At 56.2% G+C, this 27,583-nt stretch overlaps 1 protein-coding gene across 1 annotated transcript in view; it reads right to left on the bottom strand.

The window, feature by feature from the left end:
* Positions 1-27,583, bottom strand: part of LAMA5 (laminin subunit alpha 5) — a 65,955-nt gene that overhangs the window by 4,876 nt on the left and 33,496 nt on the right. Inside the window, exons 15-66 of the mRNA XM_088527717.1 lie at positions 27,266-27,400; positions 26,364-26,501; positions 26,216-26,268; positions 26,020-26,119; positions 25,466-25,518; positions 24,967-25,072; positions 24,175-24,274; positions 23,680-23,836; positions 21,926-22,064; positions 19,208-19,350; positions 19,008-19,114; positions 18,182-18,335; positions 17,877-18,037; positions 17,426-17,534; positions 16,673-16,770; positions 16,288-16,489; positions 16,035-16,161; positions 15,406-15,545; positions 14,665-14,780; positions 14,172-14,383; positions 13,802-14,006; positions 13,442-13,586; positions 13,133-13,273; positions 12,343-12,504; positions 12,043-12,144; positions 11,874-11,957; positions 11,030-11,260; positions 10,354-10,467; positions 9,953-10,080; positions 9,713-9,793; positions 9,249-9,463; positions 8,726-8,826; positions 8,292-8,472; positions 7,548-7,691; positions 7,220-7,371; positions 7,032-7,142; positions 6,481-6,592; positions 6,172-6,342; positions 5,282-5,478; positions 5,057-5,173; positions 4,690-4,844; positions 4,316-4,457; positions 3,919-4,021; positions 3,615-3,728; positions 3,039-3,218; positions 2,531-2,673; positions 2,125-2,310; positions 1,769-1,905; positions 1,169-1,322; positions 937-1,070; positions 653-815; positions 122-253 (exon numbers count right to left, since the gene is read on the bottom strand). Of these exons, the coding sequence (XP_088383843.1) occupies positions 122-253; positions 653-815; positions 937-1,070; positions 1,169-1,322; positions 1,769-1,905; positions 2,125-2,310; positions 2,531-2,673; positions 3,039-3,218; positions 3,615-3,728; positions 3,919-4,021; positions 4,316-4,457; positions 4,690-4,844; positions 5,057-5,173; positions 5,282-5,478; positions 6,172-6,342; positions 6,481-6,592; positions 7,032-7,142; positions 7,220-7,371; positions 7,548-7,691; positions 8,292-8,472; positions 8,726-8,826; positions 9,249-9,463; positions 9,713-9,793; positions 9,953-10,080; positions 10,354-10,467; positions 11,030-11,260; positions 11,874-11,957; positions 12,043-12,144; positions 12,343-12,504; positions 13,133-13,273; positions 13,442-13,586; positions 13,802-14,006; positions 14,172-14,383; positions 14,665-14,780; positions 15,406-15,545; positions 16,035-16,161; positions 16,288-16,489; positions 16,673-16,770; positions 17,426-17,534; positions 17,877-18,037; positions 18,182-18,335; positions 19,008-19,114; positions 19,208-19,350; positions 21,926-22,064; positions 23,680-23,836; positions 24,175-24,274; positions 24,967-25,072; positions 25,466-25,518; positions 26,020-26,119; positions 26,216-26,268; positions 26,364-26,501; positions 27,266-27,400 (7,187 nt within the window). The remainder of the gene's footprint in view (positions 1-121; positions 254-652; positions 816-936; positions 1,071-1,168; positions 1,323-1,768; positions 1,906-2,124; positions 2,311-2,530; positions 2,674-3,038; positions 3,219-3,614; positions 3,729-3,918; positions 4,022-4,315; positions 4,458-4,689; positions 4,845-5,056; positions 5,174-5,281; positions 5,479-6,171; positions 6,343-6,480; positions 6,593-7,031; positions 7,143-7,219; positions 7,372-7,547; positions 7,692-8,291; positions 8,473-8,725; positions 8,827-9,248; positions 9,464-9,712; positions 9,794-9,952; positions 10,081-10,353; positions 10,468-11,029; positions 11,261-11,873; positions 11,958-12,042; positions 12,145-12,342; positions 12,505-13,132; positions 13,274-13,441; positions 13,587-13,801; positions 14,007-14,171; positions 14,384-14,664; positions 14,781-15,405; positions 15,546-16,034; positions 16,162-16,287; positions 16,490-16,672; positions 16,771-17,425; positions 17,535-17,876; positions 18,038-18,181; positions 18,336-19,007; positions 19,115-19,207; positions 19,351-21,925; positions 22,065-23,679; positions 23,837-24,174; positions 24,275-24,966; positions 25,073-25,465; positions 25,519-26,019; positions 26,120-26,215; positions 26,269-26,363; positions 26,502-27,265; positions 27,401-27,583) is intronic.

The raw sequence follows: 27,583 nt of genomic DNA on the forward strand, positions 1-27,583 counted from the left end.
CACGGGAGCTGCACCAAGGAGCAGCCTCGGAGGATGGAGCGGCTGAGCCCGCGCGGATCCCCACAGGGCAGGAGCCAGGGGGCTGGTGCTCCCCGTGCCCGCCGGCCCACGCGCTCCTCACCGCTTGGGTCGAGGTGCTGCCGATGGCGAGGGATAAGGAGTTGTTGCTGGGTTTTGCTGTCTCCAGGCCGCCGCTGAAGTCGTAGTAAAGCACCAGCTTCCCGTCCCGGATGGCCAGACACAGGAACTGCCCCTGGGGAGATACGGTGCCTTCAGCAAGAGCAGGAGCAGGTCCTGCTCTGCTGCCTTGACCTGAGCTGCAGAGATGATCGTGATGGGACATTTCCCTGGAAATGGCAGCCCTTGGGCTGGGCATAAGGCAGGTACCACAGGTGGGAAATGCCCCTTGCAGTATCGCCTGCCCAAGGGAGGCTGGCCTTGGAGGCTGGAAGTGCATGGATGCTCTCAGAGTTAAAGGGAGCCTCTCCAACACTGGACAAACTCTTCCCACTATGTAATTCCCTCGACTGGATGAGATTTCTCCTGGAAAGTCTCAATGCAGCTCTCAGGAGAGCTGGGCCAGCCCCAGTGAGGGACCAAGGCTCTCTGGCTGCCCGGAGGTCCCGTGTGGAACAGGGGAGCTGGCACCTGCCTCATTCTCCAGGAAGAAGATGATGCCGTTGTAGGAGACCACCCGGATCTCCTGCTCGAAACGCTTGGTCGTGCCAAACTGGCTCTCGAACTTGATCTGCGCGTAACCGGTGCCATCAAAGTAGGAGCCATCTGTCAGCCAGGGGTCTCCTGTGGACTTGGACCTGAGCCGGGACGAGAGGGGATGAAGCATCACTGCCTGTACCCCTCTGGGACAACCAAGGATCGGGATAATCCCAATTTCTGGAGGTAGGAGCGGCCCTAACCCTGGGGAGGGGATCTTACCTTGCGCAGGGCTTCTCCGCAGCGGTATCCAAGTGGAAGGTGTGCTGGAAGTTGTATAGACTCACGACCTCTTCGTTGAGCGTGTCCAGCTCCAGGCACCCGCGGTAGTTGGGGTAGCGCAAGGTGGGAGGGGGCTGGGAACAAATCCAGCCAGTTGGCGCAAGTTTGCTCCCGCCTTTCCCAAGAAACCCGGCATCTCCCCACAGGGTGTCCCTCCCTGCTGCCATCTCACCGTGAAGCTCGAGGGGTAGCCACCCACGTAGAAGACCACGTTGCGTGGGTCCAAGTTGAGCAGCCCCTGCTCCCCCTTGGCAACACTGTCTCCCTTGGTCTCGTGCACCATCTGCCTCTCCACGATCACCGACATGTGTCCGTACTGCAGGATCCTGTGGTGGGGAGGGATGGTCAGGACAAGTGAAGAGCCTCGAGGAGGACCAAGTCCACTCTCCCCAAGCACAGAAGCCTCCCTGCTGCTGACTTGATGGACATTTCATCTCTCCTCTCCCACAGGTGCTTTGCAGCCTCTCTGTGACCTGGGAACACCATCTCCTGATGGATTTTGGAGATCTCCACATCATCTCTACAAGCTGGGGGCCTGCCTGGACTTGGATATAGCAGCACCCACATCAGCTACTGGGGCAGTTCTCCAACAAAATTCTTCAGGATTTTTCCCATGAAAGCCTTTCTCCTGCTGCTCTTCCCTTCCTGAACTCCTGATATGGGTTTGGCAACTGCTGTATTTCTCCCTGGGGGTGGTCCACCCATTTGTTTTTCCTGCATGACTGTCCCTCAGAAGAGCCTGCCACGGCCAATGTTTGCCTCCGTCTCCTACCTGTTGAGGCTGATGGTGGCAAACTGCTCTCCAATCTCCTCATCGACGGTCAGGGAGGCTGGGTCCTCATCTCCCAGTTTGTAGACCCACTGCACTTTGCGGTCCTTGAGCACGATGCCCATGTAGTCTCCAGAGGCCTGAAGGAAGGGAACGCTCAAGATCGGGGTTCAAGCCCTCCAGGATGGACAGGAGGGTCCAGTGATGGCTCCTCTGACAGGACATGGGGATGAAGGCTGCACATCCGACCCCTGCGTGTCCAGTGCAGGGAGGGAGGCTGGGCAAACCCCACTGCCCTCCCTATTGCTGCATCCTCCTGCCCTGCTCCTGCCGGCCGTGCCCGAGCGGCCCCGTCTCACCTCTCGGCTGCCCAGGTAGAGCACGAAGCGCCCCTCTTCCGCGCTGTCCTGGCGCCGCTGCCGGCTCTTGAGCTCGGGGTTCTGGATGTAGAACTTGAGGGACGTGTAGGCTGCCAGGTCCTGCAGGTTGCTGGGCATGCGGACCTGCACGCCCGAGCTGCCGTTGAACTTCATTGGGACTTTCACCTGCAGGGAGAGAAACCAACCCCACAGGGCTGAAAATGCTGCTGTGCATCTGCTCCCCTTCCAGCTCTGCACAAAACGCTTCTGCAGTTTGTGTGTGAAAAAGGGAAACTGCCTGGAAGCCCCAGAGCTTCCCTGTGCTCGTGTCCTGCCCTCGTGCTCGCCCTCATCCATGCCAAGCTCCCGACCCGGCTCTGCAGCCCTCCTGCTCCGGCGAACCCACCTTGCTGGCCGCGTTCCTGGCCTGCGTGATGAGCTGCCGGATGCGCACGATGTTCTCCGACACGGTGGCGTTCTTGTTCCTCCTGTTCTCCAGGCTGCTCAGCTTCCCCAGCAGCAGCGGGATGGTGCTTTCCAGGCTGGACACTGCGTCGGAGAGGAGGAGCCAAGGTTTAACAAGGTTAGTCAGGGAGAGGGATGCAAAGCTGGGGCAGTTTTGAGATATGCAAATCCAAGCAGTGGCTGTTGGAATCTGAGTCACAGAATTATCCCCTAAAACCAGCAGCCTCTGGTAGATTGTGAAAATGCTCCACTGCATGGAAAGCTCTGCAGTAAACACAGAGGTGACACTGCAGGTCGAGGGAATAAAATAAAGGGTTTTAAATAAAATAAAATAAAGGTTGAGGCACCCAGTCTCAGCTCCTGGAGGTGAGGTGCTTGCTAAGGGCAGGTTGGGCCGCGCTGATGGAGGCCGAGCTGGTCCCAGGGAACCCAGCGGGCCCAGTGCTCACCCGATTTCCTGGCGTCCTGCACTGCCCGGTTCAGGTCTTCATTTCGTAGGTCTCCGTATTGGTCTTTCCACTCATCCAGGTTCTTCTTCATGGTGTTCAGGGTATCTTCCACTCTCGCAGCTGTTGCGTTGGCCTCAGCTGCTGCTGCTTTGGCATTCTGGATTGACTCCTTGGTGTCCTCTGCGAGAAAAGCAGGAAAATCTCCGGGTTGAACAGGTGAGAGGAGGAGAAGTGAAGCTTGTAACTGGGGTTAGCTGCATGGCAGCCCTCACAAGGAGACCCAGGCTGAGGGGCTGCAGGAGCAGTGCTGGGAGACCTCTGCACACCCAGGGACAGGAACACGTGTGCTCATTTACCTAAAGCAATGGGGCTCCACATGAAATGATGCTGACCCCTCTATTAACCCATGCTCAAAGTCCAGCCCTATCCATAGTTGCCCTCCCTTAAGGGGGGAAGGTGTAGATAGCAAAGGAATTTATAGGGATTTATGAGAAAGCAGGCTGTGGAGCTACAAGGAGCACGTGGGCAATGGCCTAGGTGATGGAGGGGAACAGGAGCAGCTGCCCCAGGACAAACCTTGGTCCCTGCCCAGTGTGTCTTGTACGGACTGCAGCTGGCTCAGGAGCTGCTCCTTCTTCACGCGGAGGTCGGTCAGTTTGTCCTTCGCTGTCTGCAGAGCGCCTCTAATAGCTGCAATTAAATGTATAAACACATAAGCTGTGTGCTGGGTCTCAGTCCAGCCCAAAGGACATCACACCCTGCTATTTGCACCCACAGCCACCACCCAGCCAGCCCTAACAAACTGCTCTCCTTGCCCCGTGATCTGATGCAATTTCTGCTCTCTGCCCAACCTCGTGTCTATGCAAGGAGCTGCTCTCACCCCCGTTGAGTTTTCTCTGCTCTCTCTCCACAGCCTCTTCAAGGTTGCTGCTGTTCTTCTTCAGCTCTTTGGAGATGGCCCCGAGGTTTTCTGACATGACATTCTATAAAACAAACATGCGCTGCCTGGGACATGGCCTGAGAGTCTGGAATGAGAAATCAAGCCCCTGGTCCTCCAGCTGTGCTGCTGGGCTGTGGTGGGTACAGGTAAACAGCCCTGGACTATGGGACACCAAACTCCCAGGAGTCTGGCCCTGGAGAAATGCTGTTCTCCAGCAAAAAGTGCTGAAGTCCTGGAAGGAAGGGGCAGACAGAGGCCAATATGCTGGTATGAAAGCCACACGGCTGTCGAGGGGACAAAAGGGGTTGGATTTTGCTCATCTGTGCACACCACATACCCTCAGAGCCTCGCTGGCCGCCTCGTTGGCGTCATGGGCAGCTCGCTCGGCTTTCTTCACAGCCTCGATGATGCTGGCGTAGGCGTTGGAGGCGTCGATCGCTCGCTGGATGAAGCCGTCCTGGTTCGTGCCCTGGATAATGCTGTGGTTGAAGATGAAGCAGTCAGGCCCTTGCAGAGAGCTCAAGGTGAGCTCCTGCCCTTGCCCCATGGTCAAAGCCTTTTAGGCTCTGCACTAAAGCCCTGGAGATTTGCACACTCTTCAGGGGGGCCAGCCCCATGGGCAGAGCTGTGACTGGCCTGGGGCTCTCCATGCCAGGCCAGAGGGCTGGATGATGGCTCAGTGCTTGTCAGGGAGCCAGGTGGGTGCATTACCTGGACAGGTTCCTCGCGAGCTCGTCCAGGAGCCGGGCGTGCTCCTCAGCCTGTTCTACAATTGGGATCTTGCTGCTGGCCGGGGAGAACTTCTTCACTCGCTCAGTCAGAGGCAGCTTGGCCCCATCCAGCAGGGCTGCCAACCTCTCGTACTCCTGCAAGGACATGGGTCACTCCTGAGGGACACTTGCTGCCTCCCCTGTGTTGCACCAGGGAGGTGTAGACACCCCTGCGGGGCTGGTCACCCGGGCCAGCAGTGCCAGGGTCACTCTATGCTCCCCTCTCCTCCTTCACCTACCCATGGTCAGGAGCTGTGAGGTCCCATTGCCCCCACACTCTGTGGCCAGGCTGGAGCACCACCACTCACCTCCTTTGCGCTCTCCATCTTCTGCAGAAAGTTGGAGACCTGTGCCAGCGAGTCCTTGGCCATCCTCAGGGTGTCCTGCACCAGCCCATACTGCTTCTGGAGCTCCTGGCTCCTTTGCTAGAGACACAGACGTGGAGTTAGGAGCCAGAGAGCCTAGGACAGGCCCACCCTAACTGCACTTGCACCGCATGGCTGTACAGGTTCACCTGGGGAAGGAAGATCTACCTGACTCTCCTCGAGGTTGTTGCGATTGAGGCTGTTCAAGTCCTCTGTCTGCCGGGTTTTATTCACGGCCTCGTTGAGGGCATCACGGAGGTCCATGAGCTCAGAGCTGTGCTGAGCCAGCCGCTCTCGGATGCTCTTCACCAGGTCCTGGTTGGCCTCCCAGCGGGTGTACAGCTCGTTCTTCACGCGATGCAGCACTGAGGACGGAGGAGACGAGACCTGTTTCTAACCTCTTCTCTTGTTCTAAAGGGCTCTCTCTGTGTCTGTGCTGTGGAAAAGCCTGATTCTGCTCTCATTTTGCAGATATTAAGTTCAGAAGAGATGGTCCTCTCTTCCTCCCTCAGCCTGCACAGTACAAGACCTTATACAGCATCATCTCCAAACCCACAACGTTAGTCTGAGAGACAGCATGCCCTTCAGAAAAACACCCAGCTGTGACTGGAAGACTTCAAGTGACAGACAACAACTAGCTAAGGGTGATTCTAGTGCTTCTTCACTATTAAAAAGTACTCCTTATTTCTAGTGAAAGCTAAGTTATCCTTCTAGCTTTTGTCTGTTGAATTTTATTGTGCCATCTGGTGCACCCAGTTACACAGCAGGGCTTTGCTTGGACTAGAATCTGGCCCCTTCCTTCCTGCTAGAGCTGCCCTTGGGGTTGCAGGGCTGGCATCCGAGCTGGCCGGGTGGTGAGATGGCTGCTGTTGTCCTGAACAGCTCTATGGGGCAGTGGACACAAGGGAACAAGAGGGGATTCCGTCATATCAATACGTGACACACATAATTACAATAATTCCTATTTCTGAGCATTGTTACTTTTTCATTATTAAACAGAACTATCCAGCTACTATAATCAAAAGTTATTTAAAAAAAAATCCCAGAGCCAAACTCACACTTCTGAGCCTCCTCGCGCTCGCGCCTTGCCAGCGCTTCATGGCTGCTAAAACTCCGCTCCTTCATCTCCTTCATCATCCTCTCCACCTCAGCCAACTTCTGCCGGAACTCCTCACTGGACGTGGTGCTGGTGTTTGCTGTCCCAAACTTGGCCATCTGCTGCAGCAGCTCTGTGGAAAATCCAGCATCTCTGTTACATTTGTGCTTCCCCTTCCTTTTCCCCAGGGAAGCAGTGCTTCTTGCAAAGCACAACTGTGGTGTTCCCAGCAGGAAAACACCCACCACGCAGACACCTCTTTAGCACCTACCTGCGATGCTTTTCTGGATGCTTTGGATATCTAGCAGGAGCTGCTCACCCCTCTGGTACGTGTCTCTTGTGTGCTGCTCTAAATGGTTTGCTTCTCTTTGAGTCATTGTCATCTACAACACAAAATCCTGGTTTAACTGAAGCATGAGATTATATTTAATGTGATCTTTCAGGCAGGGGCAGGGCCAAGGCTCTCCTGGATGCACCTAGGACAGACCTAGCCATTTGTGTCTTCCCTACATTCTCCTTTTATAAAGGATGTCTTATTGCATTTATTTTCAGCCAGTTAAAGCTGGAGCTGCCTAAAGAAGTAATAAATCAAGAAATGACCAAAAATGTCACAGTAAGCTTAGCAGCCCTCCAAGGGACCAATCCATATAATCTAGTTCGGGCACATGAGTAAGAGGCCCTGATGCCCGCAGCTTAGTGCTGGGCTGGGCAGGTGGTCCAGCCTGTCTGAGCTAGGCTCCTCCTGGCCTTCAAAGCCCTCATTTTTGGTAAAAGGAGAGATTTGTACTCTGGCAAGAGGAGGAAGATGAGGAAGCACCCTACTTTGTGCTGCAGTGCATTCAGGTCCTGTGTGAGGTCCACGTTCTCATCCTCCAGCTCGTCCACCCGTTGCCTGACCTTGCTCAGGGCTCTCTGGTACTCACGCAGGTGGCTCTGTGAGAGAGAGCAGAAATCAGGAAAACAAGCACAGAAAAAAGGGGCAGGAGGCAGCGTTAAAGCCTTGCACGTACGGTGGCAGTGGCCATCGTGCTGTTGAAGCCGTGCAGGCGAGCCCAGGCGATGGAGCTGGCGTTCAGGTTCACCAGCTGGCCCCGAATGGAGGGGAAGGACGTCTCGATGTTCTGCAGGTCTTCGAGCAGGAGCAGCACGCAGCTGTCACACACTGTTGGGGACAGGAGCAGTGAGCAGAGAGCCTTTCCCCGGCTTCCCTCGCACCCTCCCTGTGCCCGCAGGAGGGACAGAGCCTCCTGCTCCAGCCAGGCTGCCCCAATCCCACGATGAAAGAAGCCAGGGCAGCCAGAGAAGAGCGGGGAGAAGAGGTCGCAGCAGGATACCGACCTTCGCACCTCATGCTGTCTGCGCCGTTTGCCACGAGGACCTCATGCTTCTGCAGGCAGACATCGCACTGCTTCCCCGCCAGCCCGTTGGGGCACGTGCACTCGCCCGTGCGCGGGTCGCAGGAGCCGCCTTTGCACTCGCACTCTGCCGGCGAGACAAGCGGCTTAGAAACGTGGCACTTGAGCCAGGAAGAGGGAGCACAAGGAAAAGTCACCACCATCCCCCTCTTGCACTGTTGTTTATGACCTCTCCTTTCCCTTCCCCAAATCGCTTTAAGTTGCTCAAACTAGGGCATGCATGAGAGATATTGGAATCAAATTCAATAATTGCTGTCCTGGAGCATCCAATCTGTACAAGACTTCTCGAATCAGAAATTTTTCCACTCTACTCAGGACTTGTTAGGTCACAGCTGGACCAGATTGTTCAGTTTTTGCTCTTTCCGGTTCAAGAGAGACCCTGAAAAACAGGAATGGGTCTTGTGGAGTGCTACCAAGTGCTTTGCAAAAGTTGCCTCAGGGGAAATTCTGCTTGGATACATGAAAAGCTTTATCATGAGAACAACTGAACATCTTTTCTTTCCCCCTAAAGGTTGCTAGGAGAAAGATGGCAGTGGTTGGTGCTGGAGGGGGAGCAAGGGGTGGATCTATTCCACACGTGCAGCTGCGTCTCTGCTCGTCTCCAACGTTTCAGCCCCAAAACGCACGTGGGATTTGAGAGCGGTGCCTGCCCGTGCCCGGGACTCACTTGTGCAGCCTCGGGGGCTGAAGCCCCAGTAGCCGGGGGCGCAGTGCTGGCAGCGCGGGCCGCTCACGCCGGGCAGGCAGCTGCAGTGCCCGGTCTGCGCGTGGCAGCGCGGCCCCGCCGAGCCCGCGCCGCAGTCGCACCGCTGGCAGCCCGAGCAGCCCTCGAAGCCGTAGTAGCCGTCCTAGGGAAGAGCAGCGCGTTTGCTTCCCGCTTGTCACCCGGGCCTCGGCCTCAGGACACGGGATCCCAGCCCCAAAAGTGCTTTGACACCCCCAAAACTTAGGCCAGCAAAGCAAGGAGCAGGAGCTGCACCAAGGGATCCTCACTGACCCCAAATGCAGTATCAAGCCCCCAACTTGGCTCCGCTCCCAGGCCCTCCTCCCTGTCCCCATGGGGCACCCCCTGTCCCCGACGCTCCACACGGGGCTCCTCACCTCGCAGCGGTCGCAGTGCTGGCCCGTCACTCCAGCCTTGCAGAAGCACTGGCCAGTTTGCAGATGGCACGAGTCGGTCCCGCAGGGCGAGCAGTGGCACTCTGCCAGGAGGAGCACAGCCCATCACACAGAGAACTCACCAGAGCGAACAGCCACCCACAGATACCCCTGGTCCCACTGGGGAACCCTATTTTCTACCTGTCTAGCACAGCTAGAACAAACCCCAGCCCTCGCCTCCATCTCAAGCAGTGTTGGGATCGCATTGGGCAAAGCTACGCTCCGACAGGAACGACGGCCAGGTGAGCTGCTTGGGTTGAGCCTGCTCCAGCCTGGGGGCAGCTTAGAGGGGGCAGATAGGAGGTTACAGAGCTGTGATCCCAGGAGGGAAGACTTTGGAGCTGTTCCTTCCTTAGCAGTGTTATTTGGCACGCGTTTGCCCCGGGCAACACACACAAGTGCTAAGGGGCTGCACGCGGTCACGCTCCATCCGTCCGTCCGCCCTCCCGGCACCCCCGCCACTCACGGGTGCAGTTCTTGGCCACCACGGCGTCCCCGTAGTAGCCGGGCGCGCACACGTCGCAGCGGGGCCCGGCCGTGTGGTGCATGCAGCCCGTGCAGGCACCCGTCAGCGGGTCGCAGCTGCTGAAGAGCATGTTGGTGTCCGTGTTGCCGCTGCACTCGCAGGGCTGGCACGAGCTGCCAATCACCAAGGGATTGCCGTAGTAGCCCGGGGCACATCTGCAGAAACACGGCATGTTAAAGCACAGGGAAGGAATACACCCCCCAAAACACATTACAGCAGCAGCGGGAACATTGAGCGGGTTTTTGCAGGCTGAAAGGGACTGAAATAAACCCTGTCCGAGCAAAGCACGCTCGGGTCAGAGCCAACCCTTCCACTGCTGTTTCTAGGATAACTTTTTTGCTACTGTGGGGCCTGTCCTGGTTGTTGTGGTCCCAGCCCAGAGCCGCTGGTGCTGCCGCTCTCACCGCTCGCAGTTGGGTCCCGCGTAGCCGGGCTTGCAGAGACACTGCGTGCCGGAGCCCTTGTGCACGCAGCCAACGGCGAAACTGCAACGACAGGAGGGACACGACGGAGCGGTCACCTCACCCGTGCAGAGCCCATTGCTCGTGAGGACAGCGGGACCTCGGGTTTGGAGCCAGCTTGCACACAGGGTTGTTCCTGAGACATCCAGATCCCAGCAGTGGATCCCATCCAAGGGCACTTACTTGTTGGAGGCGACCGAGAGAGGACAGGGGCATCCGACGCACTGCAGGAGCCCTTCGGCCGAGCGGCTGCCCACGTAGCCGTCCTTGCAGCGCTCGCAGTGCTCGCCCTCCGTGTTGTGCTGGCAGTTCTGCAAGGACAAGGGAGGCTACGCGCTCAGCATGGACGGGAGCGGACAGGGCTTAGGGCAGACAATTCCCTGTCAGATAACTGGACACTTTGGTCCTCCTTCTCTCCCGGGACTGTCTTTCATCCCAAGCTGACCCCAAGCCAGGACACCCCCAAAATGGCACATGCAGCTAATGGCCCTGTTCAGGCAAGATCTACACACATAAAACCTTTCAATCATGTGCTGCAGCCCTCCCAGATCCAGATCTCAGCGCTTCACTGGCTATTTACTTACCAGGCATATCCCGGATCCTGGCAGGCACTGGTCTGAGTGGCCATTGCAATGACATGGGATGCATTTTCCCAGAAAGAGCCCCTTGGTGTCCCTGTAGTAACCTGGAGCACATTCCTAGGGACAAGGAGAAAGAAAGAGAGATGAAACAGAAAAAAAGAAGAGAGATGTTAAAAATAGCCCATCACATTCAGGGGTTGATTTAGTTTCCATTGCAGAATTCCCACAGGGTTGTGCAGATGGAAAAGAGATTAAAAGCAACAACAGCTAAAGAAGATTTCTCAGTGCAGCTCTTTCCTGCTCCTCATCAATAGAGATAAAGGGCCAGGCAGAAGGACCCACCCCCAGGCACTGCCTGCCCTTAGCTCTGACCCACAACACCTTTAGTTTTCCTGTAACGACTCTTCCCGAGCCCTACCACCCCTCTCCCAGGTATGGGTGTCGTGCTGGGAGGGAGCCTGGGAGCAGTGGTTTCTTCCTGGGGTTCAATCTGTTCTGAAATTAGAACTGGAGCCCTTAGGGGCTGCCTTGGAGGCACCACTGCTGCACAGACATCACACAAAGTGCATCCAAACCCTGTGGCTGCCACCCGTGCTGCACAGTGGGGTGGCTGATGTCCAAAGCAGACGACGTTCGATCCCATTCTGCCCTGTACAACCACAGCCCCTCTTGCCCCTACCTGGCAGGAGTCTCCCTGGTAGTTGGCTGGACAGAAGCAGAGCTCCACGTTGCTGGCGCGGACGCTCGTGGCCGTATCTGTCACCGTCTCCAGGACCACGCGGTGCAGGGACACAGAGGAGGAGAGCTGAGAGAAGAGCGCGCGGATCTGCAGCTGCTCCAGGTTTGCCAGGACCATCATGAGCTCCTCTCGGGACACGGGGTTGTGCGTCTCCGTGTGCCGGAAGTTTCCCTAGTGGGAGAAGACTTGGTGTTACTGGCAGGAAGCACAAGCCCTTATTTTGTGTTAGGCAGCTGCAAAACAGCCCCTGGGTCTTCTGCTGCACCGGCCTGCTGAAACTGCCTGCTTTAGGAGCAAGGTGTTTCAGTACCTTATGACCGTCTTAATGTCTTGCTACCACACGCATCCAATACTATCCAAGGCCATAGTGCCCTGGAGCCTAGGGCAGCTGAGCTGTACTTAAGAAAACACACCCAGTACAGCCAAACACTAACACAGGCTGCCAAGCATGAGGCTACCCCGCAGTGATCTTTATTCCAGAACGACTGGCACGGGCCTTGAGAGCGGATGGACATCCAAGAGACCAGTACATGCTGCTGCAATTTATGCTGGGCTCAAAGATAGTGATGCAGAGAACACTCATTTTTTTGATGTTTCAAGTGAAAGACTCAGGGCTTGAAATCGGCAAGTAATTTGTTCTCTGTATGGTTGAGAGCTCAGACAAAAAGAAAGCAGCAACAGGAAGCACTTAAAAATGCTGAATTCAAAGCAATTCTCCCTTCTGTCTCCATCCTCGTATTGTCCTCCCACTGACATGCAAGGTCACTCGTGTGTGCAAACTCACCTCCACCAGCTGCAGCCGCCCTTGGTGTACATCCCCCGGCGAGGGGTAGGCGCCTTCCAGGAACATGATGCTCATCTGGTTTCCCTGGGAGAAGGAAGGAAGGTGCCAGTCACCGTGTCACGCTGCTCACCCAGCAGCAGGAGGCACCAGGGCACTCCTCGGGCTCTACCTTCAGGATCACGTCCGGGCGGGACTCCAAGGGAATGAAGACGTCGCCTCGGTGCGGGTCCGAGTGAAGCTCGTAGCGCAGATGCCCACCGTAGGACGAGACCTAGGCGAGAGCCAAACCGTGTGGGGTGAAGTTATGCCGCTGTGGGCCAGGAGGGAGATGCGCTCGGTGAGCTGGGCACAGCTGCCCGTGCTCAGAGCAACCCTGCACGGCGCTGGGCACCCCTGGCCCGTGCATTGAAGGATGCCCGGGGTGCGCGTGACGACTGGGCCGGCTGCCTCGCCGAGCAGCGGCTCTTACCCGGTCGCCGAGGTAGGAGCTGGGTGCAGCCCAGTAGAGCTCCTGGAAGGCCTCGGGGAGGCTCCTGAGGTCGGCGCGAACGAGCTGCTCCGGCGCGCTCGGGCTGACGGGCACCTGCTGGCGGTCGCTGCTCAGCAGCACCCAGCCGCTCATGTCGACGAACTAGGGCAGAAACAGGAACCTGGGCTGTTTCCAGAGCTCCTCGTGGAGCTATGGAATGCGTTTGGATGCTGGCACTGCAGAAGAACAATTCTCCCTGCAGGGCCTGATGCCTGCAGGGTCACAGCCTTGCAATGGATATGGCTATTTGGGTACGAATTAAAACACAGGAAGTTCCATCTCCACTTGAGGAAGAACTTCTTTACTGTGAGGGTGACAGAGCGTTGGAACAGGCTGTCCATGATTTTCCTTCTTTGGAGATCTTCAAAACCCACCTGGATGCCACCCTCTCTGCCATGTGCTCTAGGTGTCCCTACTTGAGCAGGGGGTTGGACTAAATGATCTCTAGAGGTCTAGAGGTCCCTTCTAACCTTAACCATTCTGTGATTCACCAAAGTCACTGGGAAGCGGGCACCCCCCAGCCCTCTGGACCCCTGGAGGTCCTGTGGCACAATGGCAAAGCCCAACAACTTCCCACCCAAGAGACCAGGGAAGGGAGCTGAACATGGGAGAAGAGCACAGTGAGCTGAGGAAAACCCTCCTCATGTCAAACCATCCCCAGGGGCAGGATGGAAGAGCAGAGGGCCCAGGAAGAACCTGCTCTAGCAGCCTCCAGTCCCGCTCCACTCACCTCGGCTCGGTACTTCTCAGCACTGCGGCAGCGGTCGGTCGCTCCGAAGCAGAAGCACTTGGTGCAACCCTTGGGGTTGCTGGCATCCAAAGAAAACGTCCCCAGGCGGCACTGGTCACACCTTGGGCCCTCCACATTTTCCTATAAGGCAAAGACAGGCAACGCTTGACCTGTCACCTGCTCCCTGTTAGGCTCTTGTGGAGCACAGACACGGCTGTACGAGTTATCAAAGCAGGACAAGTAGAGGTGCTGCAGCACAGGGTTCAGCTATGCAGAAACACCGCGTGCGAAGGCGCTCAGAGGACTCACCTTGCAGTGACACTGTCCCGTGACCGGGTCACACACGCTCGCTTCAGTGCCAGCCTGGTGGCAGTCACACCGCCGGCAGCTGGGGTAATGGTAGTAGCCGGGGGCGCAGAGGTCACATTGCCGACCTATGATGTTGGGCTTGCACCTGGATAGGATATAAGAGCAGCAGAGTGAGAAACCTCTGCGTAACGATCCTGTGTGAGGAGCTGCAGGGTGGTCAGGGCTTTGCTCATGCCAGCATGAATTGCAGAATGGAAGAGCAGGGAGGCAGGTGTTGAGGACCAGGAGATGGGTGTTGAGGACCAGAAGGTGGGTGCCGAGGACCAGGGAAGCGGGCGATGCTCCCTGGGCGCCGCTCACCTGCACTGCCCGCTGTCCACGTCGCAGCCCGGCTCCGCCAGCTCCTGCACGCCGGGCCGAGAGCAGTTGCAGTCCTCGCAGCCGATGAGCGGGTGGCAGCCGAAGGTCTGGGGCTCGCAGACCACGCACTCCGGCTGCAGCGTGTGCGGGGGGCAGATGCAGCGCCCCGTCACCTCGTCGCAGAGCCGCGGGCCGCAGTCGCACGCTGCAAGGGGGACAGAGGCGCTCAGCCCTGCAGCTGGGAGCTGGGCTGTCTTCTGCCTCCTGCTCAGGGTAGCGGGACACACGTCCAGCTGAAAGCAGCGCTGGGCAGTGCGTTTCCCAAACCCGCCTCCCAAATCCGGAGGCATTTGGGGACAGGACAACTCACGCCTGCAGTTGGGGAAGCCCCAGTAGCCGGTGGCGCAGCGGGAACACTGCCGCCCGATGACGTTGGGCTTGCAGGGACACTGCCCGCCGAAGGGCTCGCACTGGCTGCCCCGCGCGCCGACCTCGTGGCACCGGCACGGCTGGGCCCCGTTGTTGTAGAAGAGCGAGAGCGACGTGGCTGAGTCGCGGCAGAACCTCGACGACGTGCTGGGGCTGCAGGAGAACGCGCGAGGAGTCACTGCAAAAGCCAGCAGGACCTCCCGCAGCGATTACCAGCATGACCTCCTGCAGCGATTACAGATGCAGGGGAAGGACTGCTCTGCACACCAAGATCCCCAAACACCCAAAGGTTTGGTACTTCGATAGGAGCAACTAACTCTTCCCGCCCCTGCCACCTGCAATGCTCCAGGAAGGGCACAAGTGCTGCTCTTGCTTCCTGAGGAACAGGCAGCCTGTGGACAGCAGAAAGGGTAGCCCAAAGCCAAGGATCTCACTTGATGTAGAAGCTGTTGATGCCACAGCTGCTGATGAAGTCATAGGACTTGTCCAGAGGTTCCTCCTGCAGATACTGAGAATTGTAGCTTTCTTCTGGCACCACAAGGATGTAATCCTGCCATGAGAAGATGGACGAGTCAGGCTCTTTAGCTAGCCCAGACCAACACAGGCTGAAATGAGCTCACTCAGGAGGCTAAATGCACCTTTAAATTCTCAAGCCATCCCTCCATTGGGGTTTATCCATCAGGATCCATCTACTCTAACAACCCATGGAGACGGGCAGCTGTTCTCACCTTAAACTCCTAGCTACAAAATGACCAGGGTTCCAGGACCGCCTTTTAGTTTTCTAGCCCTTCTAGTCTTCAGTCCTCTAGTCCTCCTCTGCTGAGCTTAGGATGACACAGACTCCCTGCTCCCACGATGAGACATGCCTGGACAAGCCATGCCACCCAGGTGCCAAGGATCACTGGGGCAGGAAGGTTTGTTTGGGATTATCAGAAGCTACAGCTTCAATTTCCACCTTGTTTTGCTATCGAAGCCACACAGCAGCAGGAAAAGCGTGTCATACACAGAGCCTGTCTTGGCAAATTCTGCACTCAGTTCTGCACCATGAAGTAGGTTTAAGATTGTGGCTTTATAAGATAGTGCAGAAACGGAGTGATGGATATTCCTATGGTCAAACAGGAGCAAAAATCCTCCAGGACTCCCCCACATGCAGAGTCCCCTGGGAAGAGGCTCACCAGCCACAGCTGCTTCCCCTCTGGCACTCGCACAATCACTGTCAGGTCGTTGTCAGTAACATCCAGGATAATCTGGTTTTCGGAAACTACCAGGCTCCGGCACCCATAGCCATGTGGGCAGAACGTTGCATTGGTCTCCCCTGAAAAGAAAACAAACCCTGTGGAGCCCCGTTTCCCTTGCAGTCCCCATCACCCTATCTACCTGCTCTCAGGGGAATCTCATTTCTAACACCCTTGTCTAGGCTTTTTCTGCTAGGAACCAGAGGTTTGCAGACCCCAAATTGCCTCCTGGACTGCTTTTAAGGGGCTTGCAGTAGCTGGTGAAGAAAAGGAACTCTACTGTTAGCAAGCTGCAGATGCCTACATGGCGGTCTTCATCTCTACAGCAGATTTTTTTTTCCAGGTTCCCAAACTGAAAATGGTTGAAAAGGACAGAAAGTGAGGAGGACACCTGACAACCTGGAGCAGAGCAGTCTCACCCTGCTACCCTCTTGGTGGGGATGGAAGAGATTAGTTCGGCAAATTTTGTTTTTCACGCTCCTGACAGAGCCTGCAGTTACCGCCTGGCATGACGAAGGTTTCTGGGACCCCTTTTCCACAAACGTCTCCCAGGACCCAGCTCTTCTTACCTTGCCAAACACGTCCACCACTGATTAGCACTTCCACAGGGAAGGTGGGATGGTTGGGCTGGTAGTAATGCAGGATGAAGGCGTAGCGCCCCAGCGTCTGGATCCTACTGCTAAACACAACAGCAGCCTGGCCCCAAACAGGAGAGCAGAGACATAAGAAACCTCATCGGACATCTGCATTCACATCCAGGATATTTTCTATTGTATTTTTAACTGGTGCCTGTGTTCCCACCCGGGGGTCCCCTGTCGCTACCTGCGGGGGCTGCAGGAGGATCAGCTCTGCCGAGGGGTCCAGCGCGGTGGGCGGCCGTGGCGCGGGCTCCACGGGGACAGCGGCCGGCACGACGTGGACCCCCTGCGCCAGGGGGGTGTCTGGGCCGATGGGCAGAGCCTGGCCTCCCTCCAGCACGATCGACTGGGAAAGCTTCAGGAAGCGCGAGGGGATGCAGGAACTGCTGCGAGGGAAGGAGGAAACAGGACGTCAGGATCTCCAATAAGGAAAGGCAGAAGCGGCCAAGCTTTCCTTCTCCTGTGTTAGGAGCTCAGAAGCACCAAACCTGAGGGAAGTGGGGGACACGACTGCTTTTGGAAACAGCCGCATTCATGCCAAAATCCAGAGGGACCCGAGCCCCTGTTACCTGTTGGAGGAGAACGTGCCATGGATGCTGATGCAATGCACCTTCGGCTCCACAAACTCCACAGTGAACCGCGCAGCAGGTACGAGGTAGACCTTGTGCTGGACGCAGGAAGGAAGCAGAGGCCTTGTTACACCACGTCCCCTGTCCCCTACCGATCAGGCTGGGCATGCTGGGCATTCCCTTAGCAGATCCTTCACAGCCTGTTAAGAGCTAGGGAGAGACTTTGGGCTTGGCAGAGGTCTGGAGCTGACGCTACACCACCAAACACTACTGTGAGAGAAGCTAAGGGCATGCAGGCTGTGGGCTACACAAGCCCCTTGGGAGACCATCGTGAGCATCAACTTGATCTTCCACAAAAGGGCCAGCACTGCACATCAGGTCAAATCCCCATCTCCTGTCCCTTCCTCCAGGGTGTAAGCCCCCGAGGTTTAGGAACTCCTCTTTTTCATGAGATCCTTAAAATCTTGGCTCATCAGCCACAAAGGCCTTCAGGTAAAATAGGAGGCTGAATGTCACACTGCTGCAAAGCTCCTCTACAAAGAGCAGCTTCTCTTTCCTATTCTCTCCCAGCTCCCAGTTTCAGGATGTACCTTAAAACACATTGCTGTGAATATCTCCACCTTGCTCATGGCATAAACATAGATCTAGCAATCGTTCTAAAGAGGACCAGAAAGCTTTTCTCCAAGATAGACACTGCTCCTACCTCTCCTTCTTGCAGTGTGCAAACAGAGCTGTCCTTGCAGGAAGCCTTACCAGGAAGAAGTCAGCCTGATCAGCCATGAACCGAACGGTCGCCTCCGAGGTAAGTTCAAAAGTTGCCAGGCGGCTCTGAGAATCTACAGCCATCCCTCGACAAAGGAAACTGCAAGATGAAACAGATTTTGAGGCCAGCCTTGAGCAGGGTCACGACCCACTTCTTGTCTTGCTCACTGTATGTCCTGGAGGTATTTATACAAAGTCCCTGTATATCTTTTGATGCCTTTTCTGGCAAGTCATGAGAGTAAAATATCCCAAGGACAGCCCAGATCTTTGTTTCTTATTGCAAAGGTGGTGATCTGAAATCAGATGCTTGTGCAGTGAGGGACAGGCTATTTGACCTGCACCAGTAGCTCCAATTAACTCTTCTGTAGGCCATGCCCTAAACAGGGGCTTTTCCAATTTCCCCCACGCTTTCTCCCTGCCTCTCGCTCAGACCTGGCCGTACCTGTAGACACACGGGTAGAAGGTGAACGTGCCCTGCTGCATGGCCAAGTGGGGCGAGCTCACAGCAACTCCCACCGTCTGCAAAGCGTTGGTGTTGGCGTACTCCACCACCAGCACGTATTTCCCGGGCTGGGGAACGGGCAGGGAGAGCTGGACTTCCACCTGGAGGAGAGAGACACGAGTGAGCTGGGGTCTCCTGGCCCCAAAGCGAGAGCACGTAGGGTGCCCATGCTACCCACCAGGCCAGGGCTGACAGGGGAGCAGGGGATGCAAAGCCCCTCTGGTAGCCTGCCAGAAGCTACTCACGTCACTGCCGCTGCACGTCGCCATGCGGGGGTGAGCGGGGGTGAGCTGCTCCGTGGGACACGCTCTGGGCAGCCGGTTGTCCAGCCTGCACACTGCCTCCTCTGCCGACGCAGCAGGGAAGCCATCCACCGACAAGTACTTGTACAGGAGACAGCTAAAAGCATCAGGGAAAGATTTGCAAAGTACTGTCCTCACGTCACGATTGTAGAGGCGTCATGAGCAAGCCCAGTGAGAACATGACGACTCCAGAGGGGCACCCCTGGTTAGCAAGGAGTAAGAGGCATTATAGGACAAGGAAAGGCAGTAAGAGTGAAAAGATTCTCCCTTTGCAGTGAACTGCCCTTCATCCCAGAGATCCTCACTCAGGAGAGAAGAGATGCTCTCCTGAGCCCATCCAGCCTTCCCAGCAACATCAGCAGAGAGGTCTTGGGCAGGAAGCACTGACCAGGAATGGCAAGTTCACTTGAAATAGGCTAGTAAGCTCATTGCCTGCGGTCTTCCAGGGTTGCAGACTGAAGCATAGTGGAGTTCCCAGTACGGGAAAGGGCTACGCTCTCCTTGGCTGCTTCAGCTCTTGGCTGCTTGTGCTAGGATCAAAGAGATGGGCATGGCTTCCTGGGCCAGCCCAAGTTCAGCAGTCATTATCAGCCCTGGCTAAGTGCTCCATTCGCAGCTTTACTGCATCCAGACCCAGGCAGGTCTGAGCGCCCAAGTGTTACCCAAGGTATCCCTGCCCGACCATCTCGCAGAGTGTGGACTGAACCTATCTCTTAATCCCAGACCAAGAGGACCTGAGTTGTTCCTCACAGTACATGAAGATCCTTACTTCTGCGTGGCTCTTTCAGGGGCTGGCTGGTAGGTACACGGCTCTGTGACCTTCAGCTGCAGTATTGGAGCTTCATAGTACGAGCTGGGTAGCAAAACCAGATAGTCCTAGGAGGAGAGAAAGGAGAGGATGTTACTTTGGGGTACAGGCTCCTGAGATGCTGCTGAAGCCCCTCTCGGTGCACGGAGACAGGTCCTTACCAGCAGCACACCCTCTGCTTCAACAACCAGAGACCAGGTGCTGGGGTTGAGCACGAAGGGCTCCCCAAAGCTGTTCTGGGGGACGGTGACAAAGGCTGGTTCCGTGCTGGGAGCAAAGACGATCTGCTTGGTCTGCTCCGTACCTGGGGCGGGAAGGACAAGAGGCTGTGAAGGCACTGGGAAAGGGTTGGGAAACCCGGAGCTGCAAATCGGAAGCTATGGGCAGGGAAGCAAATCTGTAGTGCAGTGGGGGAGTCCTGGGCTTGTGCTTTCCACGGAGCTGCCATAACAGATGCACCACATTGACCCATAACAGAGACATCCAAATGGAATCTGCCTGGTAACTTAATGACAGAAAAAGAAAAAAAAATCCCTGCAATCCTTAACACACAGCCCTGAACTGTGCAACCCTGGGCTGCAAACCATTGATTATTGCATGCCAAAGAGGATTTCACCAGCTGGAGAAGGAATTCATCCAGGAAAAATGCGTTCTAAGGTAGACAAAAAAAAAAAAATTGCTCAGATACTTTTGGCCGCATGGATATTCTGACCCCATCTGCCCAGGTGAGATACCTTTTCTCTAGCAAACTCTCAGACCCCAAAGCTTTACTCTTGCCTTTTCTGCCAGCCACAAACTCTCTCCAGCTGACATTTAGACATTAATTTCAACTGACAGGACTGAATGGATTTAAGGCCTGATCTTGCTGCTGTTGACCAGCGCCTTGGTTCAGCTGACATTCTCCCAACCTTCGAACTCCTTAACTGTGGATGTAATAACCTGGAACACCTTGAAACACACTCTTTGCCTGCCTAGATGTGTCACAAGTGTCTTGAAGCTCACGGCAAGAGGGAGTCACCAAAACGCAGCTGCGTGGGGAGCAGATGAGATGAAGGAGGAAATGGGAACTTCACCGGGAGAGAAGCTATGGCAAGGGCTTGTGCTACCCTGGGCCTGGTGGCCATTTCCATGTGTGCTCTCCCCGCTACATGACCAGCATTAGCCAAGCCCTCACTTTCTCAGAGAGGAAGCAGGAGGTGGGGATGCAAAGGGTGAACAGCATTTCCCTCATCGGGCAACAAGGGGTAGATGTCTCTAAGAGTTGCAGCTTGACGTCCCTTGGAGATGATGCATGTCTCAAAGTGAAATGGCTTGTGGAGCTGGGGTGGGAGAAACTGCTCTGCAAACCACAGAACAGGTTTGTCACAGGCCAGATCTTCTGACTTATGTTTCCAGTCAGGGAGAGACTAAACGAACTCGGAATGCTGGTTTCTCTGCAGGCCACTTGTCCTTCACCATTTGAAGTCCATTCCACCCAGGTAGAAGGTGACTCTGCAATTCTGTAGCCATCCTGGACTCATTTGCTGTTCCATCAGTCTGGGAGGCTGCCTTCAGCTTTAGAAAATCAAACATTTCTTCTGAGCAAGGAGGAAAGCACACTGCAAAGCACACGAGCTCTGGCCACTGGATTAAATCCATTCAGACCCTAGGTGGGATCTTGAGGCAAGAGGGTGGCTCACATTTCTTTTGTCTTTCTGCTGTGTAACATGACTGGCCATGAAAAACAACGGTATCTTTCACTCAAAAAAAAAAATTGGAAAAATTGTATCTTTGCCTGTCGAAAAGTGGAAAAATAGTATATTTGCATGTCAGACTTGGCACATATCTCCAGCTGTTCACAAGTCCAAACAACTTCTATGTCAATGGAAGGGAAGGGAGAGAACTTCCACGCTGATAGATTAGGTAGCTCTTACTGGCTTGTCTGTGGTCTGGAGGGAGAACCTCAGCAGGAGAGGGTTCCTGGGGAGCCTCAGAGGGGTGAAATCCACGAGCGCGCTGCGCACCAGGGCGCTTGGGCAGCCTCTGCCCTGGCCCCGCGTGCTCCGGCTCCCGCTGGCTGCCCGTATATTCCATGCAGAGGTCTCGAGGCTTCTTCAACCATCTGTCCTGGCTCTTTTTGCTCTCTGGTGGCTCGTGCTGTGATAGCGACTATCCACCAGAGCGCAATGCTGGCACAATGTGTGCAATTCCACGCCGCTTCCAAAGCCGGCACCCTCGCGAAGCCAGCTGGCTGCTCTGGGTAGCATAGGGCAAGGGCAGCCCTGCCGTGCATGGGGACCTTAGAAATCCACCCCGGTCCGGCTGCCAAGACCTGGATCCACTTCCCAGCACTTGGCCCATTCTGATTTTGTGCAAACTTGACTGGATTCTGCCTTGGGCAGTGAGCGATGCTCCTCTGGCCCTGGCAGGGAAAGCCGAGTTGGAAAGGCAGGACTTAGGGGATGAAGCCACGTGGAAGTGCCCTCTGGAAAAGCCGCTGCCGGAGCTTGCCTGGGGGAGGAGGGGAGGAGGTGGCGATGGCGCAGGGGAGTGCTCCATGATCCTTATCTCTCCTCCATGGCTGATAAGCTGTAATTTTGCCATACACACTGGCCCCTCCTGTATTAATACACCCCAGGAAGCCACGGAACAGTCAGAGCTCGGCCCCCGCCGCGTCTGCAGCGGCTCTGACTTTATTCTGCAAGAAGCCAAGCAGCACACGGGGGGCACGTCATGGCGGGGGCAGCGCGGGGCCGCTCGCCCGCTCCGTGGGAGCCCTGGCCACCTGCCTGCCTGGCGTCCCCTCCCCTGGGGGTCCCAGGCACCGCAGCAGGGCCGGTGGCACCGCGCCTCAGCGCAGGCCGGGCCGAGTTAGTCCTGAAGTGAAGAAAGGCACTTACAGTTGCCACACACGTGAAACTTTCCTTCCTCAAGGACCGAGACCCTCCCTTGCACAGTGGTGGGCCCCCGGCTGACGTAGCGGAAGACGATGCGGAAGAGATCAGGGGACGTCACATTGAGAGTCACCACGACCTTGGGCTGGTGGGAAAGAGAAAGGGGAGAGGAGCAGAGTGCATCTTCAGTCACCGCCGCTGCTTGCAAAGCCACGCGCCGCGAGGGGACAAGCAGGCGGCCCTAGCGCGTGGCCCGGGGACAAGGTGGTGTGGCGTTCCCACCGCGCTGTCCCGTTCGGGAAGCGGAGCAGGGCTGGCTGCGGAGGCAGCAACCTGTCTGCAGGATGGGGATGGAAAGTCTCCAACAGCATCTGGAAGACGCTCTGGTGCAGCATGGGGGTGGCCTGCGCTGGGACATGGTCTGCTCCATAGGGAAGGTTTTGAGCAGTTCCTCCTCTTGGCACCAGCATGAAATTGCACCTATCTTTGTGCTTGCAGGTGTCCTGCCCAGATGCCTCCAGAGAAGGCTGCAAGCAGAGGCCTGGCCTCATCCCCCAGAGCTTTCGGGGCCAACTGTGGTGTGCGGGGCTAACTGTGGGGTGTGTTGGGCTGCTGCAGGGTGCCTCAACCCGCTGCCCACCCTGGTGCCACAGGACACAGGTCAAGCACATGCTTAAGGCCTACCAATATCAACTATACCTAAGCAGCAGCTTAAATACCCTCCTGCCTAGGGGACAAAGCGGGGGTTTGCTCAGGGACATGGGCCGTGTTCCTCCAAGCTCCGGTTACACATCGTCTTCTCGGAGCAAACGGGAAGGACCCCACAGAGAGCAAGCTACAGAAGAGACCCACCAGCAGAAAGCCACATGCTAGCCCTTCTGTCAAGGTCTATTTCTCAAATGGCCATATTGGATGCAAAGCAAACAACATAGGCTTGAGGCTCATCCTTAAGCTTTAAGGCTGAGGTTTTCTTGAGCCTACAGAAGTCTGTTGTCTCCCCAGTGCCTAATAATTCAATGGGAAATAGCTAGTACATCACTGTTATCTCACCTAAGCATGAAAAAAGTGAGGAAAACAGAAAGTACACGTATCAGAACAAGCAACCTCTTATACAGGCCAAGACCACAGAAATTAAGTCAGAGATCCCTGAGCTACAACCTGTCCCCCAAACACACAGACACACAAGCAATATTTTTGTAAGGGCCATGCAGAAGAAGAACCCACCAAGGGGGAAGCAGGTGAAATAACATCACGTCTGGGGTTTGGACAACTCCAGTTTAGCATAAACCACCTTTATGACAAACTGTCTGTCAGCAGGAGGCTGGGCAGAGCATTAACAAGAGGGTCAAGCTGAGTATGGCAGTCAAGAAGAAGCTGCTTTAAAGGGAGGGAGATTAGGCAGAGTGGCAGGAAAGAGCTCGGGCAGATGAAAGAGTCGCAAGCAAACCTAGAGACAGTGTTTATAGACATCTCTGTAAGCAATCACCAAGATACCATCTTTGTCTAACCTGATTAGGACGTCAGGGAATTCCCAGTTTGGGATCTTTCCTCTCATTAGTCTATGTCGTCCCTAGCACTACAGGAAATCTCTGCACAAACAGGCTATATATACACCGGGCTGTTTATATTGGCCATCATGCAACTTTGGGGCTTTGAGAAGCATTTGGGGTGAAAGACGAGTGCCAAAAGCACGTCAGCCCTCCGTCCATCCGTATCCTGCCCGGCACGGAGCACGGCTGGGACGGAGACGTCACTCGTACCTGGATGGGAGACATCTGTGCGTACCCGCGCCAGCTGAAGTTCTCAAACTCCAGAGGGTTGTAGCCAAAGCGCACAGGCCGGCCGGCCGGCGTGGTGCCTTCTTCCAGCTCGAATTTCAGGTGGTGAAGGTCAGGAAAATAATGGTCCCTTGCAGGTCTGCGGAAGAGATGAAGCACCGTTACTGCTGGGCTACCCAGGCAGGAGGGCTCATCTCCCCACAAAAGCCCCCTGTAGCTTTCTGACATTAGTGTTGATCCTCGTGGGGTACATGTCAACATCTCCCACTTGGGGACAGCACCCTGCCCCGACCACCTCCTCAGGGGTGCGTGGGGACACCGTGGGCAGGAGGAAACCTCCTCCGGGACCAGCGCTGATGAGGTGGTGGCCCAGTAGATGAGTCACCCGGCACAGGGCGTCCTCAGGGAGAGCAAGCGGGACGCGGAGCACCCTCAGCTGGACGCCACCCGCTGCGAGGGGAGGCCGTGGGCTCTTACTGGGTGCACGCGGGGCCGCGGGTGCTCTGCCGGCAGGGACAGGCTCCGGTGCGCTCCTCGCAGGCCGGCCCCAGCGAGCCGCCGACGTCGCACTGGCAGCCTGGGGACAGGAAGCACATGTTTACATTCCAGCCACGCTAACGAGCTCCCGATAGCGCTAATCAAAGGCGCGTCCCGACAGAGGGGAGGCCAGGCCGCTATTTTTATTCCATTGTATCCGTTTTCACGTTGGCCCCGGCCCTGTTTGGATCGGCTTCTCCTCCACCTCAGCACCCAGCTATTTCCAGGCGGCCGACAGCCACCGAGAGGAGCAGAAACCTGCAAACCCTCATGGTCGGGCTCTGAGCCCGGGCCCCCAGCACCCACCTTGCTCTCCCTTCCCAGCCTGGGAGCAGCCAGAGCTCCTCCTGCCTCTCTTCTCCAGGGCATGGAGGAGAGAAGCCATCTCTGTGCATCCAGGCCTACTGCTTCCAGTAAGAGCAAGTGGTTCCAGGGGTTAAACGCACCAGTTTCTGCGGCAGCATCTAAGGAGGCAACTTCTGCAGCCTTTCATTCCCCCTTGCCTGACTGATCCGTGCCCAGCAGTGGCCAAAGGGTGAACTGAGGCCTCTCAGATCCTCATCAAGATCTGCTCCTGCTCTATGCCTTGGTATGGTCAAAAGCAAGGGGTAGGACATCTCCCACCCCTGCTCTGTAAAGCTGCCATCCACTTATGTTTTCACATGGCCACTTGCTCCAGGGACCCGCTGTGGTCCCCTCCATCAGACCCAGCACACCACGACAGCACCTCACCTTGGCAGCCAAAGTAGTTGGCTTTGTCCTTCTTGAAGTATCCGTCTTTGCACGTTGAGCAGAGCTGCCCGCAGACGTTTGGTTTGCAGAAGCACTGCCCATTGCCCTAGGAGACAGCAGACATGGGGTCAGTTGGAGAGCCTGTTCCCTCGGCCACAGAGGAGACATTTTTTGGCTATAGGGTCCTCATCTGAGACACTGGAGAAGCATTTTGAGTTTCATGATCTGCTTCCTGTGCGTGGGTGGGCCAGAAAAGTACTAGATAAGTGCAATTACCCAACACACGCAAACAAAAATCCAGGGATGCTGGGCCAGACCCAGAAATATTTACCATTTAGGTGCCTAATTTATGACAGGTCTTAACCTATGTTCTCATGCAAGCCCAGACTGTGGTGCAAGCTCTGTGTGCTCAGTGTCAGGACAGGCCTCTAGAGCAGCTGTCAGGAAAGGCAGAGTTGAAGCACTCTCCATGCTGAGCAGACGCCTGGAGCAAACCTACCTGCCGACACTCTGCAATTCCACTGATGGTGCCCTGGGTATCACAGTTGCAGCCTGGAGATGGGAAGAAGAAAAATAAGACAGCCAGGAGATCAGTGGAGCCCTTGAGGTGTCAGCAGCCTGATGGACGACAGCACCCACCACGTCGGAGGACATCAGTGACCTCTGTGAGGGATTAAAGGAGCTGCTGGTGGCACTGCCCAAGGGCTCAGCTTTCGTTTTGGACTGTTACTGTTGCAGACACAACTACCAAAAGCATTTGACTTTTTTGCTTATCTCTCCATGAAAACCCAAGAGTGCAAAGTCCAAAGGGAGGGCTGAGAACGTCACAACTCACTGCATGAACCCTGAACTCTGTATCTTAAAGCAAAGCTCCAGACTCCAGCCTTTTCCCTCCCGGGCATGGGCTGCTCAGGCCATTAGAGCTCTGATGTGTTCCCTCATGGTGGAGAATGACGAAAAAGTGTCACTTCTACCCACTAGCCTGGGTCTGGGCTTTGCCCCATTCCAGCAGGAGGGAGACGTGCCGGGGCCACACAAATAACCTCTCCTTACTGGTGCAGCCGTAGGGGTTCTCCGGCGTCAGGTTCCAGTAGAGCGGTTTGCATCTGTTGCAGGCTGGACCTTCGACGTACGCCCGGCACGCGCAGGAGCCCTGAGCAGGGAGCGCAGGTGAGCGTGACACGGGCTGCCACACGCGGGGACGGAGCCGGCGCGGGAGCCGGAGCAAGCGCGGACACCCCATACTCACCGGGGCCAGCGAGGGGTCTGCGGGCACCAGCCCCGCGGGGTTACAGGAGCCCACTGCAATGCAAGGGTGCAAGGGGAGGGTTAGGGGCAGATCGCTGCTGTCCTGGCTAGTGCTGCCGGGCGGCCCCGAGCACGCGGAAAGCGGCTACCTTGGCAGTGCGGGAAGCCGTAGGCGCCCGGCACGCAGGCGTCGCAGCGCAGTCCCGTCACCTGCGGCCGGCAGCTGCACTGCCCCGTGTCCTGGTCGCACGTGCTGTGGAGGGAGCCCTCCCTGGAGCACTGGCAAGCTGCAAACGGGGAGAGCATCCGCTGCGGAGCCCGCTCCTCCTGCGGGACGCGGCACGAGCTGCCACCGAGCAAAACGGAGCGGCCGGCAGCGAAAACCCGGCCTGGCGGGCAGGTCCCAGCACAAGCTCTGCTCAAGACCTTCCTGCTCTGCTCAGCTTGCCCCAAGTGCCACCAAAGCCACCCTGTGGCTGAGGGACACAAGGACTTGGGCGTTCAAGACTTTACAGCAATAAGCTCTTCTGTCTGCTTGACCTTCACCATCACCAAAGCAGCCAGAAAAAATGGGTTAAAAATAACATGTGCACTCATTCTTTGCTTCCAGTTAAAAATAACCTACTAAGAAAAACTCACACCTATGTCTTTAAGTGCATTTTAGTGAGAAGGAGGAGCTAGGGGTTAAGGAAAAGGAGAATTCATTATTTTATCCTCAAAATGTTGGTGAGCTCCTACAAAAAGCCATTTACACCCAAACACTTAAGAGCAGAATTCAGATCTGCACCATGGATGCAAGTGCATCTGGGATTTCAGGATCCTGGATCCGGGATCTCAGGGACTGCTGGTGCTTGAGGGCAGAAGCAAGGAAAGGCTTTGGCACATGCAGAACCTGCACCCTATGGCATGAAAGGTCAGGGAGATCCTCAGATCCCTGCACGTAGCATGGTGCTCTTTGGAGACGGATTATGGAAAGGAAATCCATTACAAAGGCCAGGAGCAGCATAACCAGGTTCTGCGTCCCCAAGGCCCTCGCTGCGGCCGTACTCACGCGTGCAGCTGGGGAACCCGTAGAAGCCCAGGGCGCACTGGCTGCACGTGGGTCCCCCGAAATTCGCGTGGCACCGGCACTGCCCCGCGGGGCTGCAGTCGTTGTCCGCCGCGCCGCGGGCGTCGCAGGAGCAAGCTGCAGGAGAGGAGGTCAGAGAGCTGCAAGCCGGGGCTCGGCTCGTTCTCAACCCGGGAACACTCTCGTCTAGAGCTGTGGCCACACCAGGAAAACACTCTGGGCGTTTGTTTTTTACAGCCCGTTCAAAGCACTGCAGCAGGTCGGTGGGTTAAGGCACTGAACTGACAAAGCCGCAGGAGT

This window comes from Tinamus guttatus, unplaced genomic scaffold, assembly GCF_059628265.1.
Source record: "Tinamus guttatus ecotype Peru unplaced genomic scaffold, ASM5962826v1 Tinamus_guttatus_pri_ptg000027l, whole genome shotgun sequence".
Classification (NCBI taxonomy): domain Eukaryota; kingdom Metazoa; phylum Chordata; class Aves; order Tinamiformes; family Tinamidae; genus Tinamus; species Tinamus guttatus.